This window comes from Trematomus bernacchii, unplaced genomic scaffold, assembly GCF_902827165.1.
Source record: "Trematomus bernacchii unplaced genomic scaffold, fTreBer1.1, whole genome shotgun sequence".
Taxonomy (NCBI): Eukaryota; Metazoa; Chordata; class Actinopteri; order Perciformes; family Nototheniidae; genus Trematomus; species Trematomus bernacchii.
This window is the reverse complement of record NW_022987654.1, coordinates 697,290-722,178: the sequence shown is the minus strand read 5'-3', so window position 1 is coordinate 722,178 and position 24,889 is coordinate 697,290. Positions and strand designations below refer to the sequence as shown.

At 43.8% G+C, this 24,889-nt stretch overlaps 1 protein-coding gene across 5 annotated transcripts in view; it reads left to right on the top strand.

Moving 5' to 3' along the window:
• srgap2 (SLIT-ROBO Rho GTPase activating protein 2) overlaps positions 1-24,889 on the top strand; it is a 54,423-nt gene that overhangs the window by 13,737 nt on the left and 15,797 nt on the right. For 4 of the 5 annotated variants that reach the window (XM_034134890.1, XM_034134889.1, XM_034134892.1 and 1 more), the window contains exons 2-5: positions 13,391-13,583; positions 18,598-18,760; positions 22,725-22,787; positions 24,451-24,654. In XM_034134890.1, the coding sequence (XP_033990781.1) occupies positions 13,391-13,583; positions 18,598-18,760; positions 22,725-22,787; positions 24,451-24,654 (623 nt within the window). Of the gene's footprint in view, positions 1-12,395; positions 12,557-13,390; positions 13,584-18,597; positions 18,761-22,724; positions 22,788-24,450; positions 24,655-24,889 lie in introns of those variants that run through there. The other variant, XM_034134891.1, reaches the window with a different exon arrangement.

Sequence of the window (24,889 nt, the reverse complement as noted above, 5' to 3'; positions counted from 1 at the left end):
TTTGTTTCTCCTACCCCCTCCCCCAGTCTCAGTTGTGCCCATTTCTCACTACTAAAGCTGAAAATCCGTCAAACCACTTCTTGCATTCATTAGTGTCTATTTTTGTTTTTCTTACTCTGGTTTTGTTTTTTGACACATCAGGGATTTCATTCCTGTGTCTCCACTCCCTTATCCTCGATGCCTTTTCTTTTTAAACCTTGTCAAGGCAGTTTTGAGGGGCCAGAGGGGAGCTATAGGAGGGAAAGGGTGTGGCCGCCCACACTGCAGCACTCCATTGTGTCGAGTCTGACCTGTCCCCTCTCTGACACACACACATCACACGCAAAATAAAACACACACGCTGTGAAAAGCAATGGACCCCGCGATTGCTCTCTTCTCTTCGTGAGGCGTATTCTCTTGGTATCAGCACTGTCCATTCCTGAGTACAGATAGCTTTGTTTTCCATTATGTGTCCGACGCCAGGCTCTCATGGTGTCAAAGGGCGAGAAGATCTGAGAGAGAAAGACTTGAACAGTAGGAATGAACTGGAGTGACTTCCAGAAGTTCGACCTTCCTCCTCATCGAGGTCAAAGCTCAGAGTGATCTCGAGAGAAGCAACTTTCTATCCAGCTTCTTCCGTTGGTACATTCCAATGGACGCTTGCTTGCTGTAAAAGGGTAGTTAAGCAGGATATCACATTACACACTCAATCATGTAGACTGTTAAAACCAACAGCACATCAAATGATAGCAATAGGCTGCGTGGGTGTTGGCGTGTTGTTGCAGGTACCGATGAAAAGATCAAATATGAACCAGGAAGTCCAGTTTAAATAATCCATGTAAGAGTTTGAAGGCTTGCAGATGCCAGAAAGGCACTACTCGGCAGGTTGTACTTCTTGTTGAGGCAGGATTTAACAGCTATAAATCAATCGGTCCCAATTTTCTTCTGTTTCTATGCGTAGGAGGTAAATGGTAAAGTTGGCACAAAACCACAACTTATTATAATTGCACTGCAGAGTCTGTAGCCTCACTGACGTTATGATTCTTCTCAATTTAAGTCAGGATCATAAAAAATAGACGACCTTGCATTTTGCTTGCTGCAGCTCTGTTCCACGACGCTCCCAATTTCACCAACGTGGTTTTCTAAACAATGCCAAACATGAGCAGCTCTTACGATAGCAGTGTCAGGTCAGGCTGCAGCGATAGTGCGTCCTAAAACGGACTGTGGGTATTTTCAGACCGATGATGCATGTTACAATCCATGAAATGCTGATCTATGAGCTGTATGGAAAACCATGTGGGTGGAATACAATGCTTGCTAAGTATGCAGTTATGTGTGAGAAAGCAAAACAAAAGTGTGTAGCCTATTTGTGTTTTTAGCAGCACAAAGGCTGTGTTCATTGTATCAGGATGTCCTCAGGCTGACCTCAGGTGTGCTTTCCTCTCCCTGCATTGGTTTACAAACGCATCCTCTTAAGCTGTTAGAATTCTGGGAAAAGACTGTTACTGTGATTCTGACTTTACCGTTGTCTCTCCAGTTTCAACTTTCCATGCACTGCAAAGACTTGCCTGAGGCTTTCTTTAGTGTTCTGCATTGCGGAATCATGCAGCCTGTTATGCTAAGGTATACATAGACAGAGTTTTAATTGGGCAGTGAGCTCAAACTGACCCTGATTCGCCCTGCGGGGGAGATTAATTGACTCTGATACACCCCCAAAACTAATTGAGTGTGCACTAAATCGCACACCTGCCTTACAGGAGGCTCTGTCACTCCAGTGATCTGCATAAACACACTTACAAATGAATACATCTAAGATCATTTTAAACAACTCGGAAAAGAAACAACCTAATCAAGTTGCACTGGTCGGGTTTTGTACCTTCTTGTGTGAGGAATTTGTCACGGTGCCTCTACACTGGTCAGGACTTGAAGCTTTGTTTTTAAATGATTTCAGGCTTCCGAGTCCATGGCTAATCTGCGTCTGTTAGTCTCGTAAAGTTTAATAGTGTCTCTGTGCTGCAGCTCATCCTGTTAGAGGAACACCGTAGTGCTCTAATTTTAAACCCCACTTCCCTCAGCCAGCTGCTGCATTAGAATCATTCTGCGCCTTTGAGAGTGAGTCTTAATTTGAAAAAACTATTTTATGGACCCATCGTTAACTTAGGTAAACATTTTATACTTTATATGCTATTTAATTGCAAAACAAAACACCCGAGTATGAGTTTGTCTATACTATTCAGACGCTGATTTATTATAATCTGTTTCTCTCATAATAAACCGCCTGCAATCAAAGACCGGCTCTTATGCATTTTCTATAAGCTAATTTTCTACTTTGTCTAGAAGCCTAATATATTCATCAAATGGCTAATCTTTAATATAAATAGTGTCCGAATAGAAAGTGGGCTTTAACCTATTAGTAGTGCAGTGAACTGAACAATGACCTTGGTCCTAATTTAGACCCCTTTTTACAACAGGAGTCAATTTGTATCTCATGTCGTTTATCTCCTGTCTCATGTATGATTATCCGTGTCACACGTGCAGGCACAGCATGTGGATCAGCGTGTGTACTTACTGTATAACTGTCTGTTATATGGAGCAACACCAACAGGCTACAACACTTCCTCAAGTCATCAATCTAGTCTGAGGATTACTGTGATCACATTCTGAGCGGCTAAATGGGATCTACACAGCTTAAGACCACTCTCACTACACGATGAAGTACACCGTCTTTGAAAGTAAAGGAAACTCGAGCCGAGTAATACAAAATGACCAACAAAATGTAAAGTCTTTTCTGTCTGTAAAAAGTTTCATTTGTAAGCCTCTGGTGATTGGATAATGCAACCCACTTCTCGTTATGGGACAACCCTTGTAAACGAATGCCTTGTGTGAAAAGCACTAAACCAAAAAAGATCATAGTAAGAATAACTTTGTTCGTCTTAGTTCTTGTTGGTTTTCCTCTAGAGAGCAGGGTTGTTTTGTTGTTATGAAACTAAATGTAAGACAGCTAAAGACCGAACAATGCTGCAGAGAAAAAGAGGGGGGAGTCTGTTTCTCAGCTCGAGTCCCTTGTGCAGCTCTTGTGATGAGAATTCTGCTGCGGTGGTTTGTTGTGCTGAGGTGTTGAGTTGTCTTCCTCCCTGGGAGCTTCTTCATGCAGATTGGCCCACTTTCTCCCTCTCTCTCTACCCCCCCCCCCATGTCTCTGCACCAGTAAGACCAATGTGGGAACGCAAGCGATGAAGAACTTGACTTGCTGGCTGAATATGATCATCCCGGTGGGAAAAGAAATCAATAAGTAAGAGGCATCGTAGCACTGAAAACATCTTTCTCTTGGCTCTATTAGCCCCCCGTTTCCCAGTGATGATGTTATATACCGCAATGCTACATTCTCCATGGGGTGAGACACAGGTAGGGTGGGGCGCTGATGTTCTCACACAGTCATCGTAGCTGTTCATCACTTACCCAGGCTTGGTGTCTGCGAGGGCTTCTTGTGACAGACTGCCGCCTGGTTGAAATGGTGGCCATATTTCATTGGCCAGCCTGTCACTGCCAGCTCTCTGAAGCCGTTGCCTCTGCAGGAGTCATTACACAGCGAGGCCACTTCTCCACAGTGTGCAAACACACACACGCACACACACACACACACACACACACACACACACACACACACATGCACACACACACACACACACACACACACACACACACACACACACACACATTAGCAGGCGTGAGAATGAGATATACATCAGGAGCGGCGGGTTGGTAGAGATGGGTGAAATGGACGCAGGAAAGGGAAGCAAGGAGGGGGGAGGTGTGATTGTACTTGCTGCATAGGCTGATCCTGATTCAGCTCTTTTTGCTTTCAGTGATGAAGGGATCAGAGCCAAACACTGCAGCTCTCCGACTCACACGCTGTTCTCTCATAATGATCTACAGCTTTTACCTTTGTACAACCTTAGCTTTCATAGCTTTATTGTACAACTTATACCAGCACAGGTGTTTGAAAATCAGTGTTGATGATACAGACAAGGGCTGCAACCAATAACTTGTTTCATTATCCATTCATCTCATAACTTTAGCTTTTTAGTTAATTCATGAAATGTTCAGCCTAGTCAGTTTCAGAAATATTGTTAATTGATGTGAGATGAAGTAAGAAAATGAGCTGAAGCCTCCAAATTGAGACGCCATTTTGACAATTTTCTGTATGTACAATTTAAGCAACAAATCTAAATGGTTGATTAATTTACAGATTATTCACCTAATTATAGAAGCAGGAAGGCAATAATGCTACAATTACCTTCTTCATGCCAATAGTGGCAGCATTTGATGAGAAATATACATTTGGGAGAAGATCAGGATTTACAAAACTAAAATGTACACAGATAGACTGTATATTAAATGGGACCTCTGCATGTGCCTGTCACTCCTTCCATGTTGTGTTTTATATATACAGTCTATGGCTGTGCCCCATAAAGCCCCTCTCTCCCCTCCTCTGCCTGGGGATGAAGGTTGTAGCTGCAGCTGGAGACAGTGACCATGTGACCTGAAGGTGGATGCGATGATAGTATCTCATGTTATCGACTGCTGTTCTCGGTCTCACCCCTTTGTCTGGTGGAACATTATTCCCCTGCTCTTTTCCCCCCAGCCTCGCTGCCTTCCACTGGCACTCAGATAAGGATCGGCAGCCATCAGCAGATACAGCCTTTAACTCTGCCCGCCCTCTCCACTCTCACTCTATCTCCATCTCTAACCATTTTTTTTTTTCCTACGGCCATTTTCCGGCATCCCACTGATGTCTCTAGGAATGCAGCGATAAGAGATTGCTGCATACACACGTGTCACGTACACATGTTTAGTATCATGCATCTTTTTCCCACTGGGGTATTTGAGTGTGTGTGTGCTACAGTTTGCAGTGTGACACGTGCTGACATGCACCACTATTAGGTGGCATAGGGAGGCTATTATTCACTGTTCAGCTTCATAGCACTGATGCTTTCCCCAGGGGGGCACTTTACATGCATGCGCACATGCACATAAAAGCTTCAAGGTCCCCATGAGTCATTGGTGCTGACTGGACTAAAACTGACAGCAAGTGGAAAAGAAAATAGAATAAATGACTGAACTATTAATCTAGAAGTAGGGAGTCGATACAAGCTGTCATTCATTCACTGGAATTATGACAAGTGTTAACCTGCTAATAAAGGGCAGAATAAACCTGATGATGGACCCACGCCATGATGTGTCTCCACATGAAAAAGGTCCCACACCCAGTCATCGCTGTTTATAGGAAGTGCTTTTGATGATTCTTGTAATGCTGGATGCTGAGAGAGATAGAGAGAGAGAGTGTGTCCAAGATTGTCGAGGTTGATTAAACTTACTACACACACTCTCAGGCAAACCTCGCGCAGACAGACACACACTCAGCGGGCTCCCTCCCATGCTTGTGTTGTGGATTAGTCAAATCCCCCGACTGGCTGCTAAGCTGATTAAGGGGGGTGTTCAGCGCTGGTCATTTGGAAACACTGGAAAGACATTGCACATGCACACACACATACACACACACACACACACACACACACACACACACACACACACACACACACACACACACACACACACACACACACACACACACACACACACACACACACACACACACACACACATACACATACTGCGACAGCTCAGCTTAATATTGTCTCTCCTGCTGGTCTGTTTTCTTTGTCTGATACCTAGTATCCATACCTCCTCAGACAGATGGTGTAGGTCACTGTACTGTCATGGTTTTCATCCCTATGGCGCAGCGTGTGTGTGTGTGAGAGAGAGAGTGAGTGAGATGTAGAGAGGGAGAGAGTCGGCAATGAAGGCTGTTGGAACAGACTGAGGCCCAGATGGCTGTGTCCAGCAGAGACAGGAAATAGAGGTGACACCAGGTGGATAGTACCCTTCTAGGATGAAACACACACACACACACACACACACACACACACACACATACACACACACACACACACACACACACACACACACGGAAATTAGCCTTGAGGCCTGTCTCACATCATGTGAATTGATGAATTGCAAGATGGTGGCTAACCTCATTTAGTTCTGAAGCGATTAGGAAACACTTTTGATAATCGGTTTATTGTCAACTAATTTGTAAAGCCTTCCATCTCAAGTTTGAGGTTTTGATGCTTCATTCCTTTATATTGGTGCAAAGTCACTATTTTATTGTGAAGACATCTGCTTGGTTTCTCTTTTTTAATGAAAAACTAGGAACTTCTACTTGATAACTCTCTTGTTCATTTTTGTCTTGTCAAATCTCAGAGAGAAGGCCCATATGTATTCTCCAAAGCCCAAACGATGTCTTCAAATTGCTTGCTTTCCGTCCAAGACATTCAGATTACTGTCACGCAATTCAAAGAAAGAGCAGCTAGTTCTAAGAATTAAGTAGCTGAATACAGGGAATGTGAAGCATTTTGTCTTGAAAATGACCCATTGTTTATCAAAACAGTTGCTGCTTCATCTACTTGTTATTCCAGCTCCTGACTAAACTACAAAACAATTCATCTTAACATATTTGACAGATCAATTGAAAACATATTATTTGTTGCAGCCCTAATATCATTTAAATCTCATTTATCCACAGGGAGACATACCCCCTCCCCCAACACACACACACACACACACACACACACACACTCTGTCATCGCCTTTCCAGACTGGGTTAGTAGAGCAGGCAGGGGCTGTGAATGGGTGAGAAGCTAGCTAACTTTTGATAAGCAGCCTTTTTCATTATGCATGGGGCTCCAATCCCTGATCCCTAACCATGCAACCCCTCTGCAATCACAGGAGAGGAATCAGAGCATGGGATGGTTGGAAAGGGCTTCTGGTGTTGCAATCAAAAGCCAGAATATTCTCCTGGAGAAAGATTGATCATATTAATGCCAACAGTGAAATAATTAATAGTCAGGCAGCAGGATTAGCTTGAACTACTTCAACATTAGATGAAATGTTAGATAGTTCTATTGTTGTAGGTGTTTTCCACCAGTTGCTTGACGTGGGAGACTGACTCCCTCCGGTAGCTTGGCGACCCCTGACCCCCGACCTGTGCTCCCAACTCCCAGAGTGCGAGGAACCCTGACGAGAGCCCACATGGCTCATGCTGTGGCCCACAGAGGAATTAACACACACACCTATCATCTTCCACAAGGTATCCTCTTGTCCTCTGTTGCCGTGTCTCCCCAGATGGAGATGAAGCATCTCACCAGCTAGTAAAGGGTTAATGACTTCAAGATTTGAGGAGAAGGCTAGAGGAATTTACCCCCGCTGAGTGCTACCCCATACAATAACTCCTCCACTCCCCCCTGTCACCCCTTTTCTTTCTGTTCCCTCACCATAAAGGGTGCAAAATGGACAACTAAAGGTGATTTCCACCAATACATCAATGCCACTCTAATAACTGTCGTAATGGAGACTACAGGAAGTCAGTTCACCAGCCAATACATATTCCAGCTCATAATCCTCCATAAAACCACACATTTGTGTTTTCACATTGGTTTCTGTAAGGATTATACAAATGTGTTAATTAGTGAGATTTAGGAGGTGTCGGTTGGCGGATTTTGTTACCCGGTTTGGAATAGCCAGGGGAAGCTGTTTCCTCGTTTCCAGTAATCTAACACCAAGTGCTCCTTTCAGGAGGCCTGTTCCTTATTCTTCAAACGTTGCTCATTCATTATTAACAGGAAGTTAACCAATGCTGCTGGGAAATATGCCCTGAATACTCAGATTTTGGCCATTTATTTCAGTGAGCTCTATTTTCATAACACATTTGTATATTTCCTGTGTCATCAGTAGTTAAATTGGTGCAGGCAAAGTGTGTGTGTGTGTGTGTGTATGGAAACTGAAAACTGAGAGGTCAGAGGCTTGCTTTCTTCTCTGGCTGGAAACATGATGTATTTTGTTCTCCATCATACAGTTGGACCGAGAAATGAAATGTACCAATGGACACCAATCACTTCTATCCTGAAATGTCCTGTTCTTGATTTATGCTCAAACACAGAGTAGCTCTTACATCTTTCTCCTCTCCTCTGACTCACTGTGCAGCTCTGCTATGGTTTGGCTTCAGCAGGGTTTTCCATGTCCTAAAGTCACTAAACTCGTCGTTAACTTGCCTCTTTGAGACGACACTGCTTTTCCTAAAAGTTTCAATCTCTGGGTGAGAGAGGAAATGCCTATATGAGTTTTAGTGTGTGTGTGTGTGTGTGTGTGTGTGTGTGTCCATGTGTGTTTGTTTTCAGAGGAAAGTCCAGACCCAAGGAAAAGACATTGGCTGGAATCTTTCCATTCCTGCAATAGTTTTCCCTCCAACACTTACTGTACTGTAATTCTATCTTTTCGTCTACTCCCCTGCTCACTAGTGTGTGTGTGTGTGTGTGTGTGTGTGTGTGTGTGTGTGTGTGTGTGTGTGTGTGTGTGTGTGTGTGTGTGTGTGTGTGTGTGTGTGTGTGTGTGTGTGTGTGTGGTGTGTGTGTGTGTGTGTGTGTGTGTGTGTGTGTGTGTGTGTGTGTGTGTGTGTGTGTGTGTGTGTGTGTGTGTGTGTGTGTGTGTGTGTGTGTGTGTGTGTGTGTGTGTGTGTGTGTGTGTGTGTGTGTGTGTGTGTGTGTGTGTGTGTGTGTGTGTGTGTGTGTGTGTGTGTGTGTGGCAGTATTAGGCAGGCATGTCTGGAACTAATAGATTCCCTGCTGAATCTTATTAGGAAATACTACCTGCAACGTGAGGCTTCAGACTACCTTCTCATTTCAACTGCATGAAAATCACGTCCCATAGCCCCGCTATCGATTCTGACACTCACACTCACACACACTCACACACACACTCAGACACACAAACCCCTGGCCCAGTTTTGCTGGCTCAGTCTCTCTCCCCTCTTTTCCTGCCTGGTTTCAGGTTCGGAGGTTTACGTGGACTCCGCAGCTGCCTGTTTTTCTTCAGGTCCTTTCATTTGAAGAAACAGACACACACACCTCAGTCCAACCCCCCATCCTGCTACACACACACACACACACACACACACACACACACACACACACACACACACACACACACACACACACACACACACACTCATGCTTCCTGTAGTTGTTTTAATACAACCCTCCCCTCCTGTGTGCTCCCTACTGGCAATGAACTGGTCCTACTGACTTCCTGTCTCCCTGTCCTCTCTTCCTGTGTGTACAGGGATGAATGGACATATTATTCACAGTGACGCAGTGCCCCCCCCCCCCCCCCCCCCCCCCTTTACTCACCCACTACACAGCTTTCTGTTCTTTCTCCTTTTCTTTCTGCTCCTTTCATTCTTCTGAGAACAATAGTATGAGCTCACAGTGGTACAACTCTAAACCATTACCACCACCCCTCCTGCTCCCCCTCCTCTCCCCCATCGCTCTGTGCTGCAGTATCAGCCCCCGGAGCAACAAAGATCAGGCCTTACTGCATAAACGCAGTTACACGCACACACACAAACACAATCAGAATGAGTGATACTCTACCTCGCTGGTAGCTATGTCTCCTTGGTTGGAACTAGTTAAGATTTGAATGTGTGTGGTTTTTACAGCTGTGCTCACTGATTACCTGGCACAGGTTGTTGGCAAACTAGTGCTGGCAGATAGGCTTGTGTTTAAATCATTATTCCCTTTTATTCAACTTGAGCCTCATATCACTGGTTTTGATATTAGTGTGTCCATTATAACAGCACTGGACTCACCGAAGTAATGCTCTAACCTGGGAACAAGACACATTTAATGTGTTTGCCATTAGTGTCATTCATCAGGTTGTCGTATTCAGCAAGGTATCATGGTTAGGATCTGCAAAAATGGAGTGGAAAATCATGGCTTAACTCGTGTGAACTAAGCATTACAAAATGATCCTAAAATGTCTGTTTGTCGTTCCTCTGTTTGTACCTCAAGCGCCCTTCCTCCCCATCCATTTCAAGCCTTGTCTCGAACACTCATCACGTCTGCTTGTTAATCTGTTGCCGTGTGTGTGTGAAAGTGTATATATGCGTGTGTGTGTGTCCTGTAATGGAGGAGGACAGATCTGGGGTGGGGCTTTCAAGAGCTGGCTGGAGAGCTGCCGTCAAAACAGCTCAGAGTGACAGCTTGGACTTGCTGTGTCACATCGCTGTCAGTGTGTGTATGTGTGTATGTGTGTGTGTGTGTGTATGTGTGTGTTTGCGTGTCAGTGCCCATAGCCCAGGGTGTTTTCAGGTATAATGAGTGCTAGCAGCAGTATGTGGGGCTCTTGTATCTAGGCCAGATCAAAGCAGCATCCAGGGTCGCCATCACTTCAACCAAACAGGCTACAGCTGCAAAACTTGTGCTATAAAAAATAAGGTTGCAGGGAAGACATGACTTCATATTGTGCTTGCCAAAATATGAATGGTTGCTTTGCCTTTTGGCAGGATCTTTATTTCCATTTATAGTTGTGTTCCCTTCTGGGGATCTATCCACACATTTGTATGCAGCAACATGTCTGCACACAACAGAATTAACAGCAGGCGTTGAGAGCGAGGGTAATGTCATCGTAGTGTGGTTACACTGTCTCCATCCATCATATCTATCCCATTTCATCTGCCTTTTTCTGGGTCAGAGAAAACAAACTGATCAATAATGGATGATGAGGAGAGGCAGATTTTGGAGGAATTGTTTTTAGAGAGATTTGGGCCATTTCATTCTCACATGTTACCTCATAGAGTCAGACATATGGAGGTGCACCTACACTGAGGGCCAAAACCTACCAACAGGTGGAAAAAATGAAAGACCTTGAAAAAAGGCCATGAGAATCAATAGAGATCCATATAACATACGATACGAGTTGTAGAAATACATTGTCTTACGTGACACATGTGAAAATGAATGTCTTTTATATGTGTCTCTACAGCGGGGAAGTAACATTACACTAAGCAAATATGCAATGGGCGGCGAATCCAGGTCTTATTTTAAAGCTTTCCCGGCTTGATCACTTTCTTTACACTGCAGATGTTGACTAGTATGGTTTGCCACCCAGAATGGAGTAACCATGGGAATGTTGGTGTACTGTGATTTTAGAGCATTAACACAGGTTGTACAAGGAAATGAAAGTCCTACAGAGAGGAAGAGGTGCTTCAAAGGTTCAGCCCGGTCTCCTTTTTGCAGAGTTTTGACTGTGATGTTGGGGGGACTGGTGAACAAAGTTAACGGACAATGCTCAGACAGAGCCACACAGCCCTCAGCGCTACAGACAGTGGAGGAGGAGGAAGAGTAGGAGGAGGAAGGAATGAAAAAAATAGAAAGGAAAGCATCAGTAAAGTAGAATCCCAGAGATGGTTACAAGACCTGCTCTCATCTGCCTGGAAAATGTGACTGGGCTGTCTGGAGGGGGGGGGAGGGAGGCCCACTTCTTACTGGATCAGGGGATGAAGACCCTTAAAGGAGGGATGAGGCCAAAAGACCCGCATCGATCTTATTCTGACGGCATCTCTCCCCTCTTAGCTGAGAGACGGGGAGCTTGGTACAGCAAACACTCCTCTCTTGTTTGACGATAACAGCGTCTAGATGGATAACGATTCCTTTTTAAGATCCCTCAGGGAAATTCAGTTGAACAGCCAGTATCAACAAGTTATGGTGTGGAGAGCTCAGGGCTAGCTTTGGGGTGAGCCATATATTTTATAAATGGAGCGTGCGGCCAGAACCACTCTTCATGCTAACGTGACTGTTCGGGGCCTTAGAGGGGCTTCAGGGCACAGTGCATGGCCTCCGTGTTTTCATCATTTTACCATTAAACATCGGGGTCACTTAAGTCATATTTCTTCTCCATTTCTCCCGTAACCCCTCAAGCTGACCCCCCATGGTTTCTTTCTGCTCATGGATAGGAGCACTTGTTTTTATTTTATACGTTTGTTCTCGTGGTGTGTTTTTTGTGCTGGGTTAATTACAAGGCCTCATTCTGAAGGTTTTTATGTCGCAGCCTTGAGAGGCGGGAAACACTGACTCAATTCCCATTATTGACAGCGCTGTGCAATGAGGAAATTACATACAAACACACACAGACCACGAGACAGTAACACATGTTGTTAAAGCAAATATCCACACCAGGTCATTAGCACAGACTGTGTATTTATTTGTTACGTCTACGAGTGTTTGCGTAGTGCCATAAGGCCACAAAACTCCTCTGTTGTGGCCTTTTAATCAGAAAAGAATGAGTGAGTGGACACAGCCGCTGGCTAGTGGCACAATGTTTAGGTCTGTGTTTATGAGAGAGAGGGAGGGAGAAGTGGGGAGACAGGGGGAGGAGCGGGGTGGTCACAGACACATTTAGATATCCCACTTCTCTTTGTGGTAATGAGAAACTGCTCTCTCAGCTGTTAAACACAAAGGCAGCATCAACAGTCACTGTCAGCCGGGCGGATGGACGGCTGACTGTCTGCCTGTCTATGGGTGTGTGTGTTTGAATTAGTGTGTATGCGAAAGGGGTCTATACTGCAGCGAAGACAGGATGGAAGCCAAAACTGTCCGCTTTCTCTACAGCCAGCGTTGTAAAGGTAGGACAGCTTTGACAGATCAGCCATAATACAGTTGCACAGGCTGGCGATTTTAATGTGTGTGTGTTTTCAACTCTTAAAAGGATGCCTGTGCAGCCTACTCAGCAATGGCAGGCAGCTATGAGAGCATAGCATTAATCTGTCAGCTGTCAGCACTGATCCAGCTTATCACCATCACGATGTGACTGTGTGTTTGTATGCACATGTTGCTGCGGACGCTTGGTGTCCCAGTCTATAACTGCAGCGGGCACGACTCACCAGAGGAGTTTTTTGCAGCCAGTGATTGAATAAACTTACCAAGTGTATCAGCACTGAGTGCACTCTATTCATTTGAGGCCAGACTGAAAGACCAGCATGGTGGAGGGAGGAAAATAAAAAGCGATAAGCTAGGATATATGCCTCTGGATAGCACACGCACACATACACACACGTGTAAATGATGATGTACACACATGCACAGCAGTCTATCCTTTAAGGAGGGGAGTGGATTTCCGCCAAGACTGCAGGCTGATGTGACAGGGCTCTGCCAGGTGTTACAGTGGAGCTGGGCTTTATCCACATCAGCTGTTAAGACTTTAAATTCTATCTTACACATTGTTATGACACGTATTAATGATAGCACTATGTTGTCAACAGTAATGTAAGCAGCCTGATCCCCAGCTGTATGGATAATTGCATGTAGTTTTCATTTTTTTGAGAAAAGAGGCCTTTGATTAAAAAACAAACATCTGTGTATGCCGTCCTTATTAGTGCCTGAATGTGTTGATTGTGGTTGGAATAATAAGGTTAACCAAGACATTTCAACTCACCTCTGTCTCTTTATCACCCCAACAGAGATCCGCGCCCAGCTGGTGGAGCAGCTCAAGTGTCTGGATCAGCAGTGTGAGCTGAGGGTGCAGCTGCTGCAGGACCTGCAGGACTTCTTCAGGAAGAAGGCTGAGATCGAGGTGGACTACAGCCGCAACCTGGAGAAGCTGGCCGAGCGGTTCCTCACCAAGACCCGCAGCACCAAGGACCATCTACTCAAGTAAGGGAAACTCACACACACATAGACCCGTCCCACTGGGAAGCATGTTGTGGTGAGGTTGCGAATTATTTTACTCTTAATTTCAAGAACCTTTGACCACTTACACCCATTCTAGGATTCCAAGTAAGATGAAAAGATTTAAAGAAAAGACAAACAACTTATTCAGTTATTTAGTTCAAGCGCCTTCAAGGTTAGTGACTCCCTTCCTGAGAAAAGAGAAGTAGAGATGGGTAACAAAACGAAACGGATGGAGAACGGAGGCCATATTGGAAAATACCTAATTGCATCACTCACTGCTTCCCAGTTTGATGTAATAAAAACACCATCTGATCTATATTGAGGTGTGTGTGTGTGTGTGTGTGTGTGTGTGTGTGTGTGTGTGTGTGTGTGTGTGTGTGTGTGTGTGTGTGTGTGTGTGTGTGTGTGTGTGTGTGTGTGTGTGTGTGTGTGTGTGTGTGTGTGTGTGTGTGTGTGTGTGTGTGTGTGTGTGTGTGTGTGTGTGTGTGTGTGTGTGTGTGTGTGTGTGTGTGTGTGTGTGTGTGTGTGTGTGTGTGGGGGTGTGGGGGTGTGTGGGTGGGTGGGCCGGCGGGCCAGGTGGCGATTTTGTGCTCTGACTATTTTGCAGTGTCTTGCTGTTTGTGTAACCTTGCCCAAACTGGGATTCTCTCCACACCTAAGAAGGTCTATCTCTCCTTTCCGTTTATCTCTCTAACTCTCTCTCTCTAACTCCCTGAAAACACACACTGCAGCTCATCAGCTTGAGCAGCATGGTGTGTTCTTGTATAATTTATCTGCCGGCTTTTGGTGGAAGGGAGCGGTCTGTTTCGCTGTGGGGCAGGACTCACTGACCTGCTAGCTAATCATAAACCACACACACCAATTGCATGGAGACAAACCATGGAGGCAGAGGATACTTTACATTTAGCTTGTTGCATTCTCCTCTCTCTTCCGTCTTTTAGCATGTGATGTAGAAATAGCTAATACTTCAAATGTAGAGGAGGTGCAAGTAAGAAAATACATGTGTAATCGCTACAGCAGTGTAAACAGACTGCAGTATCATTAATACTACATTAAAGCGTATACTGTGTATCTTTTTCAAACAATCCACTGCTAGCTGCACCAAATGTGTCGTGATTCGTACAACAGCTGTGCATTTAAAATTGTGGTTTTTGCCCTTTCAGTAGATACCATCCACACCCTTTCCTATAAACGAGGACACACATAGCTGTAGAAAGCTCTTATAGTGTTAGTGTCCAACTGTAGGTTGTTTTCTGCTTCTGTCGCTACAGCCATTATTGTGTGTTTTATAAAATTGTATTGTATAAAAAGACAAGTCAAAGCATTTTATCCGGCCAAAAACAACAATTATCATACAAATGTATTACTATTTGTCTAATGTACACAGCATTTAAAAACGTTTCATTTTGGTTGTTTGTTGCTAACAAGCCTTGATGTTAATTAATCCACCAATGAACACACATAGAAAATCAGCAATTGTGCAGCAGCAACATTGCGAAGGCACAGCATTGGTTTCATTGCTTTTTCATTAAAATAAATTACTCAATATGTTTCCACAGTTTGACAAAAGTTTTTTTCTTAATTTAGCATTTGATTTCACTTCTCACAGTGTAATAGCTTTTTTTAGTTGCTCTTTGCGGTAGAGGAAGCACTAGCAGAGCGTTCACTGCTCATCTTCTTTCTCTCTCTCTGGCTTCCTGTTCACCCTGACCTCCTCTACAGCCACCTTCCCCTTTTTCCCCCGCTCTTATGTCGTTCTCATTTCTCATGCATCGTGGACTTTTCCAGAAACATTAATATCTCTGCTGGGGGCAAACCCACATGCATGCTCTCTCACGCAGGCACAGACTGAAAGGGATCGATAGGGCCTCTAAACGAAACCCAATTCCAACTGAGATACCCCCCCAACACACACACACACACACACACACACACACACACACACACACACACACACACACACACACACACACACACACACACACACACACACACATTAACAACACACACACCCTCCAGCTCAGATCAATACTGAGACAGTTGCAGAGTGTGTGTGTGTCCCTCTGTTGCTTATTGGGGGAGGGAAATGGAGTAAAATAGAAGGGATGGCAAAGGACAGAGAATAATATATTTTGTTGATCAGGTCAACCAGTGTCAATGCTTTTATGTCTCAACCTGGAAATATGTCACAAGGAAATCAAAAATCGATGAATTGACTGACACGTGTTCAGTCATAACTTTTCATTTCTCTCCTTGCTTCGTCCCACTGTCTTTTTGCATTTCCCTACATCCAACATCTGTGTATTTAACAGTCTCCCTGCATCTGCTGCTGCTCAGTTCGAGTGCCACGCTGGAATTCCAGCTATTTTCCGGTTATGTGTGTGTGTGTGTGTTTTTGTGTGTCTGAATGTAGGTTTGTGTGTGCTTGAGCTGTTTCTCCGTACAGCAAGGCGTTGATGGTGCTCCAAGCAATGTGGGGTGTGAGGGTTGTGTGTGTGTGTGTGTGTTGATCCCGTGGAGACCCCTGGTATTCGGGCTATTTGGCCAACTGCGTAGAGCATTGGTGGGGGGTTACACGGTTAAACCGTATTGTGTGTTTTTGTGTGTGTCTGTTTATGTGTGCGTGTCTGTGTGTGTGTGCCCTGAGGCTGACAGACTGATTGGTCACATGGAGCAGCCCTCACAAGTCGCACACTGATTCAAAGCCTGTCCTTATGCTAAATATTAGGCCAGCTTCACCGTTAATACGCTGCAGCCCCATTCTGAACCCCCGGCTACAGCGACATATTACTTCAATGTGAGTTTTGCTTTTTGATTCTTAAGATCAAATGGTTGTATGGCCACACGTGGACTGCACATTCCTGTTATGCATCTGTTTTGTAAATATGCTCAGTACTAATGTAGCACAGCTTTTACTCCTGCAAAGAGGAAGAAGATACGATTTTGAATGCCCCAGAAAGAGCTAAGGCTAGTATTAAAAACTATGGAAACCAAATATCATAATATGTTTCACCAAATATCCACACCTATTGCAGGGTTGGCTAATGATATTTTTCACAATAAGATTACAAAAAGATGTAATTAATATTGTGGATATAATGACTGAAGTGAGTATGCAGAGTACAAATAAAAGTAAATGCATATAATAGAATAACTAAAACAGTCTCAAATCATGATATCAGTATAGTTATGATATTTGAATTCCATTTTGATCCCTTTTAACAACTTTTATATTTTTCCAGCTCTTACAAAAAAAAAGGTTTATTTCAGATTTTCAAGTCTTTTATTTCACAACAGTCACAGAAAAACATCTCCAATAAACAGTGCTCAAAAAGACAAACATTTAAAAAGAGGAAAATCTGATAGCATTTGTAATGGTACTGGTGACAGTTTCTTATGCAGCCGGACAAGTTCTTTTATGCAGCCTTTTGTCCCAAAAATCCTTAAAGTCTTGTTCAACTACCAAGTGTTTACACTGCCTCGACAGAGCAGTAATACCAAATCTTTACTTAACTGTAGACCAGCGTCAGTTGAAGAAAAAGCCCTCCAGCAGTGATGCCCTGTGCAATGCTAAGCCTTTTGATCTTGAACGTAGAAGACCATTTAGCATTTCCCTTCACTGTGAGTCCCCGGCAGCACCTGACCTGAGGATGGACTCTGTTCCCAAAATGTGATCACGTGACCTTCAGAGGGCCAGTGACATTTAAGTGTTTACCTTCTGACAGCGGGGGGTCACAGTGGGTGATATTTTACCTTGTTGCTGCAGTGCCATCACCATGGCAATCACTGGTGGGCCGAGGGTGACATGTCACATGGAGGTTCTTGAGTAAATAGAGGAACTGCGGCCCTGCTATTTGGGTGGAAAAAAGGTTGTGCAACTGGTGAGGACAGACAGACAGGAAAGGAAGCAGACAGCAGAGAGAAGTTGATGCAGAAATTGAGGCAAACACGCGTGTGTCCCCATGACTGTTGTTCAAAATTAGCATACGATTCAAGGAGAGTTCACTATTTGGGCTTTGTATTGTATAGGTGCCTTTTTCCCCCTATTGTTCTTGAACTAATTTTTATTATTACACTCAGTCATTTGACCATATGACCAGCGACAGCCAGTACCAGCGAATCACATCACTGTCATCATCAGGCCCTGCTTTCTCACACACACATACACACACCTCCCCACAGACAAAACCCCCACTCTATACCCCTCGGTCAAAGACTTTCTCTGTCTGTCTGACCTTGTGGATGCTTGGGTCACTTGTTCTACTTTTCCTGACCCCATCTGTGTGTGTGCGTGTGTGTGTGTGTGTGATCGAAATGCCTCGCAGCTTTTTGCTGTCTATCCCGTTAAAGCTGCTCTTAACGGCACAAAGACCTTCTTTCATCCACTTACACTCACTCATAATCCATTTTACCCACTAGATCATCCGTGGATCATCCATAACACATACTGTACACACACACACACACACACACACACACACACACACTCGAACACACACAAAGAGGTTGTGTTGTTGTGCAAGCTGGCTGTTGACAGGGTTGCATTTGTTCAATGGCTTTATGGCCACTTGAAGCCAGGACAATGCAACACTGTTGAGCTATTAGACAGTTAGTGGAATAATTAGTCTTTAAATCATTCTCTTTCATTTTGCTTCTTTTTCATCTTCTCTTTTTCCTTTCTGTGACAGCTGTGCTTGTGGGGGAGTCTAACCTCCTCCTGCTGAGCTTTGTACCCTGGCTGAATCCCCTCTTTGGGCTGTGTGTGTGTTTTATTCCTATGCCTTGTCCCCTCTTTAGAGTAAAGTGTGTGAAAAGTGTGCTAATGCACACCGTATTTGTGTCTCTACATATTACATACCGCCGGCCTGTGTGCACATCTATCAGCATGATGAAAGGGGGAAATTAGAAGATCTTAATGTTAGTCATTTATCTAAAAAAGATGCTCGGAGTGCTTTGAATGCATTTTAAGACTTCCTGTTTCCCTGTGTGTGTGTAGGAAGGAGCACAGCATCTTATCCCCTGTGAACTGCTGGAACCTGCTGCTGCTTCAGGTGAAGAGGGAGAGCCGCGACCACGCCACTCTGTCCGACCTCTACCTCAACAACATCATCCCCCGCTTCGCTCAGATCAGCGAGGACTCAGGACGCCTCTTTAAGAAGGTAACACACACACAAACACACACACACACACACACACAGTTGGACTCAAGCCCAATGTGCTGAATCCATGTCATGTTTTTTACCCTGTCCTTCTACATCTCCAGCATCTGTTTTCTGTCTCGTCTGATTTATTGACTGACGGAAACTCAGCTGAACCTCAGGCCAGGAGAGTTTATGTTGTTTGTGTTTCATACAGTAGCCTCATTCTTGTCTCCTCTGATCTTTGCCTGGATAGTCTGTGAGAAAGGAGATGAGGCAAGGTGATGGTGAGAAAAAAGGAGGTGAAGAGGAAGAACAGAACTAAGAGGGACCTCAGGGAAATGGACCATGGGGGGGGGGGTCAACATGAGAGGGGAAGATGGAGAACAGAAAGAGGGGAGAGAGAGATTTCTCTGGAGATCGGAGCTCACTGTGACCTTGTAGAGCAAATACTAAGGCTGAGTCTTCCCCAGGGAGACAGTTGTTCACCTCCAGGCTGAACACATTAGACCAGATTCACGGGTTAATGCCCCACACTGCAGAAATCAAGCGTGTATGTACAGTATGTGCTTTATACCCCTTATCTACTGTAGTTTTAACAGCAGGGTCTCAGAGCAAGTCTTATTTCAAATATGAATTCAGTTTAGTGTAAAGACTTAATTTTCTGGTTTTGATTTGTATGCATCCTTGTTGGTTCTGTGCGACATCTTTATAAGGTCAAGGTATTTTGGTTTATTCTCTTTTCAAAGGATCAGTGCTTAGAGCTGAAATGTAAGGATAAGCATTTCAGGCACACATCGATTTACTTCCTTCGAGACAGTAGGGAAACATGTGTAGAGCTGGCACGTTTCTCCGCACATACAAATTAAACAAATTGCATTAAACTTGTCTTTTTGTCGAGTTTAAATTAAGTGTGTTTTATGATGCCCCCTTGCTTAAACATCTTAATGAATAAATAAGATTTATGACTATTTGAAAAATGTCAAATGTACTAATTTAGGTTTAATATTAAGGGTTCATTTTAAGGTAAGGAGGACTGTGGATGGGGTGTAAGAAAAGACTGTAATCAGTTGCAGGCCTCACAAGTTCAGCAAGATTTGGATAGATAAGTATGTGTTTGTGTGAGAGGCAAAGTGAAGCAGTCTGTGCCTGGAATGTGCTGATGTTCAACCCGATAGGTTGTCTTTGAACTACAGTTACAGTGTGAGCGCAGGCCATGAGAAAATGCACACACAAACCTCCAGCCTCATCTAAAACACCAGAATCATTTTTTCTTGGTCGAGTCACGGGCATTGATTTCTATTTTGATTTCATTGTGCTTGTTCTTTGGCACGAAGGTTGCCTTCATCATGTCTGGGTCATAAACAGGCTGCACACATACACACAGAGAATGCTCTGATGGCTAATTAAGTGGATAATTAGTTCATTTATAACATTACCAGTCAGTGGCATGAATACCAGTAGTGCCAGAGGCCATGACACGCACAGCACACACAACTCATGGAGGCGAACCCCACCACCCGTGTTAGAGAAGTCATCACGTTCATCTCTGCCTGTGTGGAAAGCAGTGCAGAAAGATCCTGTTAACGCAGCAGGAGTGTTTACGAGAGTCAAACTGTATTAACGAGTACACGGGAACACAGACATCAGCGGCTAACGGAGCGTGCTAGCTGCTAGCTTCTGTCGCCATTCATGCCGAGACAGCCAGACAACCACAGGCAAGATGAGAAGTTGAAAGGTCGAGATCCACGGTTGATAGATAGGAGGGCTCATTGCTTTTTGACAGTCTGTAGTCTGGCTGTTTGTCACCTATGACCCTCCCACAGCACTTTAAAGAAGTGGGCGGGACAAGCTCTGTTATCCTGTTACCTCTTTCCTCTGCTGACCAACCCTAACATCTCATCCCTGCTGCTTTACCCTTCTGTTCCTCACATCCTGCTGTTCCTGCATTCTGTCATTCTCACAAATAGTTTAAATAATATAAATTACGTTTTCTTTTTATCCATAATCCTGCCTCTATATATAAATGCACTTGCATGTACTTATTACAGTATTCAATATCCAATCAACGGATGCACTACTTTGAAATAAAATCTCATGCATTTTCTAACCTTCTTTAATTGACCTCACCCATTTAAAGGTGGGGTAGGTAAGTTTGAGAAACCGGCTCGAGATCGCTAGAATTTGAAAATACACAACCGGAGAAAATCTGCCACTTCCTTACAGAGCCCCTCCTCCAACACACATGAACGCGCACATGACCAATGAGGGCACGAGATAAGTTTGTGCACAGATGGAAGGCTGACAGGCAGGTAGGCCATCCAGTTATTTTAGCCGGGCCGGCTAAAATGATTGGTCGTGCTTTTCACAGTACTACGGCTTCCACAGATGACATTTTTTTATGGATTTTTTGTCAAAGCACTTAAGATATTCATTGCTATCGGGATGTTAAGAGCATTCCATGGAATATAACAAAAAGTGTATCTCAAGCCGGTTTCTCAAACTTACCTACCCCACCTTTAATAGAGCAGTTTGGAAGATGGCCTTTAAACAATGTTCTTTAAACAATTCTTTCTAACGCTTCTTCCTTTCCGTTTTTTTCTTTTTCTTTTTCACATACATGTTCTTCTCCCTCCACTTTCCTACATTTTGCCAACCATATTTCATGAGACTCCTTTCACCTCACAACCATTCCCTTCTTCTTTACCGGCTCACCTCTGAACTCCCACTACACCGCCCTCCTGTGCCCTCTTCCAAGAGAAGACAGATGCTCAACATACACTACAGAAATCTGTTCTTGCTTTCATTCTGCATTCCTCTAAACCTTTTCTTTGGTGCATATTCTTTACTATCTTCCCCTTGTGTACCCCCATGCGTGTCCCCTGCTCTCTTACCCGTCTGCTTTCAAGTTAAAGCAACTACAAACAACTTTCCTTTTGTGTTTTTGCAGCTTTAATGTTTTCCATGAGCAGCACCACCTCATCTCATAAACCTAATCATATCTTGAAAATGGAACTTTGTAAGATGAATAACTGTAACTTGACAATTGTGAAACAAAGATGTAACTACATCTTATAATGTGTTGCATGAATAAAAACACACAGAATTGGTTTTCAATCCTTTCAAGTTACTGCCATTCTCATAATCTATTAAACGACCAAGGATGGCTCTTGTTTTTTCTCCCATGCTCTATCACTGTCATTTTCTTAGCCTTTTTTCTCTCTTTGCTGATCCTGGCCTAGTATCAGCCATATAAACGAAGTATATTGTAAAACAATTAAGCTTTCTAAGGGAAAACCTATTCTGGTTTCTTTTCATTTGCTTGCGTACTACTCATGACTTAACTTAGCCTGTTAAAACGTCGGAATAATCAATATTAAAATATGATTTTCATAAACAGTTATAACGTCTGTGCAGTCATTTTAAGTCAATTCTGTTTCAGTATTTGTGTGTGCAGATAAGTTTCTATTTTTACTAGTGTTTGCGTCATTGTAAAACCAAGTGTGAATATGTACGCTTGTGTAAGTGTATGGAGTCTTCTGATCTGTGGGTTGCTGGGAAGTCATCAGTCACTAGTGGCTCCCGGCAGTTATGTCTGGAGAATGGTAGTGCCTGAATTACTCCCTGTCCTCCTTGTTTTGTCTGGTTTTTAAAAAATCTTTTGCAACTTCGTCATCTTGCCCCTCTGTCTTTGGCTCCGTCGTCTTTTTGCCTTCTCTGTCTGGGACCTTTTCTCCTCCCTGCCAATGTGTAAAGATCAGTATCTTCCTCCTTAGAGTCCACATCCATCAAGTCCAGTACTGCCTTGCTCATCTATCTGGACTAGAGACTCCTCCGCTCTCATTTAGCCAGAAAATCTAGTCTTGATTGATGATGCGGCAATTGTTCGACCACATGACTGAGCGGGAGGGATGTCATTAGTTGGAGAGAGATGGCCGGGTAGAAGCAGATATTTTATTCTGTCTTTTTCTCTCTGTCCTTTCAGAGCAAAGAGGTCGGTGTACAGCTGCAAGAGGACCTGATGAAAGTTCTTAATGAGCTTTACACGGTAAGAAAAATCACTGACTTTGCAATCAAAATATGTAGATTTATATGAATGTTTTGTATTATCTTGCAACTCAATGGGGAGAGCGTTGCAGTTGTAGTGTTAGAGTTAGCAGTCTTTTACTTACAGGGATGTTTAAAGTTGTTTAAAGAGCACATTTAAAAAAACACAGGTACAACGTATAGCATAAGCTTACAGCAATAAACTCAAAGACTACACAAAGACACGATGTGGAGAAAAAGCAGACAACATCTTATAAAGATTTAGGATTTCTGGCTACACCAGCGACTTGGCCAGCTGAGAGCTGTTGTTTGTTTTGTCAACCACTTTAGTCAGGATTTAAATATCTCATAAAAAACTACTTGATGAACGTTTATCCCCAGAGGATGAAGCCAAATGATGTGGATTCCCTGACTTTTTCTTTAGCTGCACCACTAGTTCTACCAAACAATAGCGCACAGAAGGAAGCACGCATCTACACATTGACGTAAAATATCTATTTTTGAATTGTTTACGTTTTCAGTTGGTGCTGTCATTTGGTTTATGAGCTAACACCATTCCTGTTAGTCTCAGCTGTGGTCTGTGTTTTGGGCAAATGAACGTTAAGGTTTACGTAATGTTAGCATTCAAATTGGGGATTTATTTTGTGCTTAAAATGTAAATCAGGTGCCCAATGGGCCAAAAAGCTACAAAAGAGACTAATTGAGATTGTTTAAAAATAAATAAGTGCCCCACTTCTGCAAAGGTAAGGGCTTTGCCAAGTTTATACAATTAAATCAGTGAAGTTTGTATCTCAGTTAATTGGAAAATCAAGAATTTTGAAGAATGACGATTGATTAGCCTTGAATGTTTATCTATTTTATCTGTTAGATATTATCAAGGTATCTTTTGTGTGTGTGTGTGTGTGTGTGTGTGTGTGTGTGTGTGTGTGTGTGTGTGTGTGTGTGTGTGTGTGTGTGTGTGTGTGTGTGTGTGTGTGTGTGTGTGTGTGTGTGTGTGTGTGTGTGTGTGTGTGTGTGTGTGTGTGTGTGTGTGTGTGTGTGTGTGTGTGTGTGTGTGTGTGGTGTGTGTGTGTGTGTGTGTGTGTGGTGTGTGTGTGTGTGTGTGTGTGTGTGTGTGTGTGTGTGTGTGTGTGTGTGTGTGTGTGTGTGTGTGTGTGTGTGTGTGTGTGTGTGTGTGTGTGTGTGTGTGTAGAGTTTCCTCTCACAGCACATCAGTGTAGCCTGGCCCATAATAGCAGCTCTTGTGCTGTAATTATAGTAAGAGATAGAAATAGATCTGGTTTTAGTGACGCTCACATGCATACTCATAGTCTCATAGAGCTTTTGTCTGCAGTGTTGTGGTGGGGTTAGAGCATTTTAATGATGGCTCTGGTGGTGGTCGCATGAATAAGGCTGACACACACACACGCTTCATGTGTTTAAATCTCCAAGTCAAACTCTCGCCACCGTGTCGAAGCGTAGTTGTGATGTACATTAAACAAGGCTGCTTATGCAGCTGATTCGCTGTCATATTTATCAAATGAAAATGTTTGTGCAATAAGCCTCAATGCTTCACTATCCTCATTATGCGGATTGGTTCAGAGCCAAATACAGAAGTAAGGTACACACTGGGGAAAACACACACTTTCCTGTCCTTGCCAATCTCAACCCTTGTTCCTTCCCAGGTGATGAAGACGTACCACATGTACAACACTGACAGCATGAACGCAGAGTCCAAGCTGAAGGATGCAGAGAAGCAGGAGGAGAAGCAGATGGGACGCTCCGACCGACAGACACCGCGCTCCCCCGACACCTTGTCCAGCATCAAGACAGACGAGAAGCCTGTCAGGCGCTCCAGTGTCAAGAAAATCGAGAAAATGAAGGAGAAGGTGAGGGGAGTAGAGAGAGGAAATCTGTCTCCACCTGTTGTCACTCTGACTTACGACGAGTGTCTCATGAAAGATTTATGAGTGCATGACTGGCTTATTGCTAACCCTGTCCACTACAGCAGAGCCTGTCACAGCTACATGATTCTCCACTTCCTATTATCCAAAATCAATACAGAGGCGTTTCATTCAAACACCTATTATCCCTCTTCTTTCCTTAACTCTCTCTACCTATCAT